This window comes from Asparagus officinalis, chromosome 7 (genome assembly GCF_001876935.1).
Source record: "Asparagus officinalis chromosome 7, Aspof.V1, whole genome shotgun sequence".
NCBI lineage: Eukaryota > Viridiplantae > Streptophyta > Magnoliopsida > Asparagales > Asparagaceae > Asparagus > Asparagus officinalis.
In genome coordinates this window covers 14,848,110-14,856,492 of record NC_033800.1, presented here as the reverse complement: position 1 = coordinate 14,856,492, position 8,383 = coordinate 14,848,110, and the positions used below count along the sequence as shown (strand labels likewise).

General features: G+C 38.8%; 2 protein-coding genes across 2 annotated transcripts; both read right to left on the bottom strand.

Annotated features, from left to right (window-relative positions):
* On the bottom strand, nucleotides 177-4,953 carry LOC109846719 (probably inactive leucine-rich repeat receptor-like protein kinase At2g25790). Its single transcript, XM_020415964.1, has 2 exons — nucleotides 1,133-4,953; nucleotides 177-1,101 (listed from the first exon to the last, which is right to left on the bottom strand). The coding sequence occupies exons 1-2, from the start codon at nucleotides 2,320-2,322 to the stop codon at nucleotides 177-179; spliced, it is 2,115 nt and encodes a 704-aa protein (XP_020271553.1). The 5' UTR covers nucleotides 2,323-4,953.
* Nucleotides 5,977-6,807, bottom strand: LOC109846718 (RING-H2 finger protein ATL5-like). Its single transcript, XM_020415963.1, has 2 exons — nucleotides 6,486-6,807; nucleotides 5,977-6,436 (listed from the first exon to the last, which is right to left on the bottom strand). Exons 1-2 carry the CDS (start codon nucleotides 6,744-6,746, stop codon nucleotides 6,002-6,004), a joined length of 696 nt encoding a protein of 231 aa, XP_020271552.1. The 5' UTR covers nucleotides 6,747-6,807; the 3' UTR covers nucleotides 5,977-6,001.

The window sequence follows — 8,383 nt, the reverse complement described above, 5'->3', positions numbered from 1 at the left end:
AGTACCAATAGTTTCCCCTGGGAGTTCATTTGATTCGATGAGAACTCGTAGGGGGGAAATCCAATGCTCTCAAGCCAAAAGGGAAAAGACCATTTATGTGATTGCTTCCAAGATCAGAACCTCGAGCTCACTGCACTCTGGTCACTATTTAGGTACGTTCCCTTCCAATGAAATTGTTACAAATTTATTGTTCTTAACCCACATTCTTCACTAATGTTCCAAAGAATACTTCCTCGAAGATGGTTTTCTCCTAAGTTTAGCACTCCGAGTTCATTATAACTTTCCAAAAGACATGGAGGTATCAAACCATTCAAATTGTTGTCAGAGAAATCAAGGACTTGGAGATTGATTGCATTACAAATTGATGGTGGAATCTCTCCCGTTATGTTATTGTGAGCAAGTGAAAAGAAAATGGTAAAATTAAGGTAGGAGGTGAGTTCCGGTGGAATAAAAGACGAGAAGCTGTTGTTCGAGTAATCAAGAATGATGGCATTTGTTGGGGGAAGTGGAATAGGCCCTTTGAGCAAGTTCGAATGGAGATCAAGAGTTATCGCTGTATTCTTTTTGAATTTTGGAAGAGGACCTTTTGGAAGAGGACCTTCAACAGAGGTGAACATGTTGAAAGAGAGGTTTAAATACGTCAGACTATTCTTCCCAATATTCCATATCCAATTGGGTATTGCACCATGAATTTTATTGTTTGAGAGGTCTAAGATGCCCATCTGATCTTGATGCATTAAGAAACTTGGAATCCTGGTCAAATTGCAAGTAGCTAACATCAACGTGCCAAATTTGGGGATAGAACCATTACCACCCTTATCCTCTACCGAAATCCTATTATTTGATAGATCCAGACTCGAGAGGTTACTAAGAGCGGTAAACCAATCAACTTCGACTGTCCCACTAAAATTATTCGATGCGAGGGTAAGAACTTTAAGCCCCGAGAGCTGAAAGACTGACCTTGGAATCTCTCCTTGCAATAGATTATTGCTCAAATCCACAGTTGCCAAGTGAGATGATCCATTTTTTAATTCTTCAACATCCAAAAGTTGGTTCATACTCAATTGCACTTCTTGTAACAATGGGAAAGCAAATAGAGATGCGGGGATTTTCCCAGAGAGAAAATTATAACAAAAAATCAATCTTCACTGCATGCTCAAGCTTTCCGATAGATGAAGGGATAGGACCAGTCAGCCTATTGTGTGAAAGTATCAGCTCAGACACTCTTGGTGGCAGAAGAGAAGGGATTGGACCAGTGAAATTATTCATCGATAGATCCAAATGAACCACTTGGCTTAAGTTGCCTACTGAAAAGGGTATGACTCCTGAAAATTCACAATCGGAAAGATCCATTCTTGTCAGAGATTTCAGCTTCCCTATAGAATTCGGCAAATACCCAGTAAAATTCGACCCGGATAGCACCAAACTATTCAACCTACTGTCACTAAAGATATCTGGCAATGACCCAGAAAGCATCAGATTATACGACAAGTCAATATTTGTCAAGTTCTTCAAGACAAACACATCCTTTGGGAAAATTCCAGTAAGCCCACAAAAACTGAGACTAACCACACTCAAAGAAGACAACTTTCCGAAGAAATCAGGCACACCGCAATTCAACTCATTCTGATCCAATCGAACCACCGACAAATTGCTCAACTTCGAGAGTGAAGAATCAATAGGCCCAGTGATCGAACAGCTCGTCAAGCTCAAAGCTGTCAGTTTCGGAGTAGATTTCGCCACCGCTGCGCCCCACCGATGCCCATTTGCCGAAATGTTTACACTATCAAGATTCAACTCTCTCAACTCACTCAAATTCCCAATCAAAGTTTCGAGATTAGGATTCACAAGGCTAAGAGAACTCTGAACCAAGGAAATCGTCGACAAATCAAGCGACACCAAGTTCGTCAACTTCGCAATCCCAACGGGCACTTGCCCAGCAAACCCAGCGTTTGATAAATTAAGATGGGTCAAATTTAAAAGCGACCCAATTTCATTCGGAATAGGAATTTCATCAAACACATTATACGCAAGGTTGAGCTTTCGAAGGGAGGTGATATTAAAGAGACCGGCGGTGAGCTTACCGGCGATGACGCGGTGGCTTAAGTCGAGGGCGACGACCAGGCCCGAGACTGGGTCGCAGAGGACGCCGTCCCACCCGCAGCAGTCTGTGTCAGGCTTCCACGTGCCGAGGTCTGCAGAGCTGAAGGATCGTTTCAGGTTTAGGAGGGAGGAGCATTGAGAGGGGTCGGTAGAGTTACCGGCGTAGGAGAGTAGAAGTAAGAGGAGGAGGGGGAGGAGGGGGCGGTGATGGGAACTCATTGGAGGGAAGAGTACATAGAGGGAGGGCGGTGTGCGGAGCAGGAGATGTATTATAGACAGAGTATGGTGATTGAGATGTTGAAATATTTGTGGTGTTGAAGACTTTCATGGACTCATTAAACTTAGGGGGTGTTTGGTTGCATTGTTTTTGAGAAAGGTTTTCTCAAAAGTACATTTATGTAATTAAGAGTTTTCTATACATTTCTATAAACTGTGTTTGGCTCCAAAAAATTTTACAGAAATGTTTTCTGTAAAGTACAGAAAAGTACCAAATTTTATGGAAATTGATTTCCTTCTAAAATGGGAGGAAATCTCTTGGAAATCTGACGCATTCATTATTTAAATAATAAAACTCATTAACTCTTTTCTACAAAGTTCTCACTTTTCTATAAAGTTGGTGGTGTTTGGTTACATTTCTATAAATTATAGGAAATGTTGCTATTTTTCCAAAAGTTATTTCTCATTTTCTTGTTTTGAACCAAACAAGCACAATCCAAAAAATAAGAAAATTTGTACTTTTTAACTTCTCAAAACTTTTCCTATAATTTTTTTAAGAAATACAAGGAAATCAATGGGATGGAAAACATTTCCTATAATTTATAGAAATGTAACCAAACACCCCCTTAGTCCATCGGTAGTGAATAATGCAATTATGATGAAATCTTTTCTGTGGCTCTGAATGTTGGAAAGTCATGTCTACGTACTCTCGAAAAATCAGGATTATGGAGATGGTTGGAAGTTAACTATTTTTACAGGAGAGAAGTACTTCAATTACAGAAAAATCTTTTGAACATGCTAGATTATCATAAACTAACATAGGTTTCAAGTATTAGACAAGGCCCAATCTTTATTTTGACAAATCAGTTTTTACTAGAGAGCCAACCAAGTAGTGCAGACATGATATGAGTGCGATTCAAGCTCATATTAAAACTTTAATCTGATAGGATCATGTCGAAGTTGATATCTATATCTTCGCTCTGCAGTGAACATTTTCAATACAGAAGTACTAGATCGATTTTAGACCCTAAATAGGTTCTTTCTACCTGGCTAGCTTATTGGAAAAATAAAAAAATAAAAATTTGAATCCCACTCATATCAAGTGAATAGTGCATCATACAAAAGGAGACCCCAAAAAAAACAAAGAAAGAAAAGGAGGACTTGAGAGGGCAAAAAACAATAAATAAATAAAATAAAAATTGGGAAAAAAAAGGACTTGAAAGAAAGAAGAGTTGAACAGGCGATGACTTTGAAATGTTGTGGTGGTAGACTTGTGCACATACCAAGTCTTGCATGACTTTGAAGACTTAGTGGACATGTCTTTTTTCTTTATAATTCAAAGAATAATGAAGGGCGTGGAAAGAGAATAAAAAAAAGACTTAAAGACTTGGGAGTCCTGGATTGGAATTTGGACGTAGTTTTGTATCAATTATATAATACAACAGAGGACCATGGAAGTTAAACATTGTACTGAAAGAATGCTAGCCATGAAAATAATGTTGGCCGTTCAACTTTGGATAGAAATTAGGCCTCTACTCTACAACTTGTATGGAGACTAGGGAGTCTGAAAATTCCATCGTAATAATTTTGTTAGACATTATGGCATATTTGGTTGCAAATAGACCCAAAAAACATTGGTAATCAGAAATATCACAAGTCCTACCACAGGAGAAAGATGACCAAAATATTTAACATACAGCATGTATGTCATAAACAAGATTAGATAAACAAAAATTGAACAGAAGAATTTAAATCCAAGTAAAGTCTTGGTGATTCTGCATGTGGACTAGAAGTTCTCTTAATTAAAAGTCTTCTCAAAATATACTACTTCAAAAAGTTTCTGAACCTAAATGCAATTTTGGCATTTTCACGATCAACAAGTTTTTCATTGATTCTTTCATCAGTAAGTAGCTAGCTTTATAAAATTATAAAAAGCAGACTAAAAGCGACTACTTAAATGATTCTCTTGGTAAAATTATAAAAGCAAACTAAATTGTATGAACTAGATAGTGTTGATTCTTTTCCCCCAGATCAGAATAGCATTCCAATGTAGTACTTAGCAATTGTTTTTTATTTTATAAATATGCATTTAGCAATTGTTAAAATTGAATGGAATGAAATAATTTGGCTCCTAGGCTCGTGGGAGATTTCTCTCCATTCTTATCTTCCATTTTTTTTTTGCAATTCATTTGAAATTCAATTTTCTCATCAATTCTTGCTTTGACAAACAATTATAGTTTTCATTCACAACTACAATGTGAATCGAAAAGGGATCTTACTCAGACTTAAAGCAATAAACTGAAAAGAAATCGACCGAACCGAAACCCTAAAGAATCAAAAAGAACAAATAAACAACTGAATGAAGTCCTTACCTGAATCCGGAAGCAATGAAGACAATACAAAACGTTCTCTCAGCATCCAAAGCAGGGCGCCGCCGTCAAGAACTCACAAATCCCTAACCCTAACCCTAATCCTAACACCCCGAGCACCGCCGAAGGCCGTCGTCGGCTCTTCCCGCCATCGCCGCCTCCTTCCACCACCGACCATCCCCTTCCTCCGGCGAGCAGCAATGCCAGTTCTCGGTTTTCCTACCATCTCGGTTGCAGCTGCAGGGGTGAACCATCGCCTTGTTATTCTTTTGTGGGAATTATTATGGAAAAAACCCCCCACAAGTTTGCCTGCTTACCGCGCAAGCCCTCCGTAGAAGAGCTCAATAAAGGAGATGGGGTTTATCTGCAATTTATTCTTTTGAAAATGGTAAATTCAGAAGTGGTAAATGCTAGTAAAATAATGATGGAGGGGTAAGTGCAATTTATTAGCACCCCTTAATTCCTAAGGTGAAAGCTATTATCTGCAATTTATTACTCTGAAAATGCAAATTTAGGACTGGAAATGTAAATTTAGGAGCTGTAAGCTCATGGAATGGTAAGCGCGATCTAATTTGCAATTTACTAGGAAGATTTCAACTCAAAGAGTTCAGATTAGTCCACTTTTGGTTGTTCTTTGCAGGATTAATCACAAGCCGGTATCTTGAGGTAAGGTATACTTGCACTAGTGACCCTGGAGTCTACGTGTATGTAAGCATAACATTGAAGTCACGTATTGTATTTACACGGGTAATTCCAAGAGTTGCTCGTTGTCCTGGCTGCAGGGTCGCCCATGTAATTGTAATTGCAAGCCTAGAATCACCGGTATAGATATAAAAACTCTGAAGTTATTAGCGTAAATGGAATGTAACTAGTACTTTTTTGTAACTCTTTCCATTGGATCTTGTACATTTTATGATTACGTTCACAAACTTTGCTATCTGGTATAAGATTTGTATTGATTTAGAATTCAATCGCCCACAAAAATTCCCCCCGTAACATATGAAATAAATAAATAAGATATTTGGATCCGAAATCAGCAAGATTTTATTGGAATTCAAATTGCAGCAAACCACAAAATAGCACAGATATGGGATTTGGAAGAGTTCCTTTGTTCTGCCAGCTCAATACTAGAACAACTTGCACGAGTTAAAACATGTTCAAGTTGGAACCTAGCGAAGTAAAGCAGACAAGGAAAATTGAAGTAACAACGAATTAACCACAAATTGATACCATAAATAAACCAATGAAAGGAAAAAATATATATATCGTTTTCACAAATTGTTATTGAGCCACCATCGATCATCCAATTTAATTTACACAATCCCAGCTGATGGGAACACCCTACTTTCTGATCTACTTTTGCTTACCATTCTCTTTAAAGAGCAACTAAAAGAAGAGGAGGAGGAGGAGGAGGAGGAGGATATTGATGATGAGCACGAAGATGACGCCGATGATGATGACGCCGATGTCGATGATTCCCATGACACATTACCCTCAGTTACTTCATTAATTCCCCCTGACTCCTCATTTCCGACCACCGCCTCCTCCTCCACCACATCAACCGCCACCGCCTCCTCCTTCTCCATCACCAGAGCTCGACAAATCGGGCAAGTTGAACGAGACCTCAGCCAAACATCAACGCACTCAACATGAAAAACATGCTTACACCTGGGCAAAACCCTGCCCTCTTCCCCCTCCTCCATCACACCCAAACACACGACGCACTCAACTAACTCCCCCCTCCCCCTCTCTCCCCCCCTCGCAAACAAACACGGGCAAAGACGCAACGCTTTTCGCGTCTAGCCCTTTCGAGAAAACTGTCACGTCATCAACATACCAGTTGCGAGCGGCAAGAGTACTAGCTAGCGTGTGAAGTGGTTCAGAGACGACGTGTGCGATGACGGGCCTTCGCCTGAGGAACCAACGGGCGTAGATATGGAGGAGGATAACGAAGAGGATGACAACGGAGAGGAGAACAACGGCAGCGAGCAGGACTTTACCGTTATAGGGGTATATACCAGTATCCTGACTATAGTCAGGAACGTTAATACTGGACATAATGGTTCTGCCTCGATCCACTTAGTGAAGTAGTCAGAACCGCGGTGATATAAGGAGAAGCAAGAAGGGTCGTCTGGTGTTTTTATTTCAGGGAGTATGGGGAGTGTCGGAGATAGCGCAGGGAATTAGGGGAAGTTTTGACTAAGGACCATTTTTTTAATGTTTGTGTTAATTTTATATATGCATGTTACGCTGAGGTCTAATCCAGAGAACAAGGTAGGGGCTTTTTGTTTAGAAGGTTGTTAGCATTTGGCTCTCTCTTCCTTTGTCCTCTTTTAAATGAAGGCGCATGTGAAGTTTCCAAAATCCACCTGGATATTTGCGTTACATAGGAACACTTGGTAATATTAAAGTCAAGAAAATTTCAAATAAGGATTTTTTTTAATTTTTTTTTCAGGTTTCAATAAACCTCAAGAAAACTAACTCTAACATCTTTATCTCTCGTAATATATTTGATATTTGCATGCATAAGCTTCAAACATGTCTCCAATCAGAATATTATAATTTAGGAGGGCCTCACCACAAAGAAAAATTCCTCAAGGACCCAAAATATGGGACCAATAGGGGGGACAAGTGAGGTGTCCCCCTCCTATTGGATAATGAATTGGTAATTATTAATGATGATCAACTCATTATCCAATAGGAGGGGGACACCTCACTTGTCCCTCTTATTGGTCCCATATTTTGGGTCCCAGTAGCAAAGCTACACCACAAAATAGCTTTTTTATTTTATTATCCACATATTTTCTTACATTTTGTTCTGCTCTTTTAGTGGGAGATGAGCCGGAAGTGAGAGTCTCGTGAAGGCGACGGCACCATCTTTTTTCCCCCCTCTTTTTAATCTTTTAATTTAATGCCAATATTATTGCTTTCATGGGACAATTCCCTAGACTTTGGAGACTAGAGGTTACTCTTCTATCATTTATGTATTTATTTATTTAGTTAGTTATTGAATAGTATTTCCGAGTCACCGGTTTTATGTGAGTGAAGAAGATGGGATCGAACTTTCCTTCAATTCCGTGACTTTTGTCTGCCTTTGGTTTGATTGATTTTCAAGTGGATCGATTCCCGTTGCAACTTTAAATGATGGTCCCAATTTTATCTTATTTTTGTTAACCAAAGCATAACGGTTTAAATGTTTAATCCATATTATATATGTTAATCTAGGTTTCTACATTGGCTTGGTACGTGAAATTTTAGCTTTGAGATTAACAATAACCGATAAGTGGATGTTTTTCCCCAAGGATTTTGAATACTAAACATTAGATGATTATAAACGAGAAATTTCTCTCCATGGCTAGATTTTTCTGAATGTGAAAATGATGATAAAATAAGAAGAAGAAAATTTTGTTTCAAAAGGAGGGTCGCATGAGGCTAAATTTTGACAATCCCTAAAATGTAAATAAGACAAATATTTCACTACAGAGCTTCTAAATCTGATGCTCTGATATCATATCAATAACCATTTGACTCAAAAGATTAATCTACTGATTGTAAACTGAATATAATATATTGCCAATTAATATAATTCTTTAAATATTTTGTTAGTTAAAGGAAAGAGATAACACTCTATTAGAAGGAAGGCGGGGGGGGGGGGGGCGGGGGCAAGATGACTTACGTAGGACCCATTTTGAGGG

Bases quoted from the DNA above. Each gene is read 5' to 3' on its own strand.
- LOC109846719 (XM_020415964.1), bottom strand. From the start codon at position 2,322: ATGAGTTCCCATCACCGCCCCCTCCTCCCCCTCCTCCTCTTACTTCTA. The intron at 1,102-1,132 runs GTTATAATTTTC...GAAAATCCCCGC, and splicing joins GCAGTGAAGATTGATTTTTT to ATCTCTATTTGCTTTCCCAT.
- LOC109846718 (XM_020415963.1), bottom strand. From the start codon at position 6,746: ATGTCCAGTATTAACGTTCCTGACTATAGTCAGGATACTGGTATATAC. The intron at 6,437-6,485 runs GCGAAAAGCGTT...AGGGGGGGAGAG, and splicing joins TTTTCTCGAAAGGGCTAGAC to AGGGGGAGGGGGGAGTTAGT.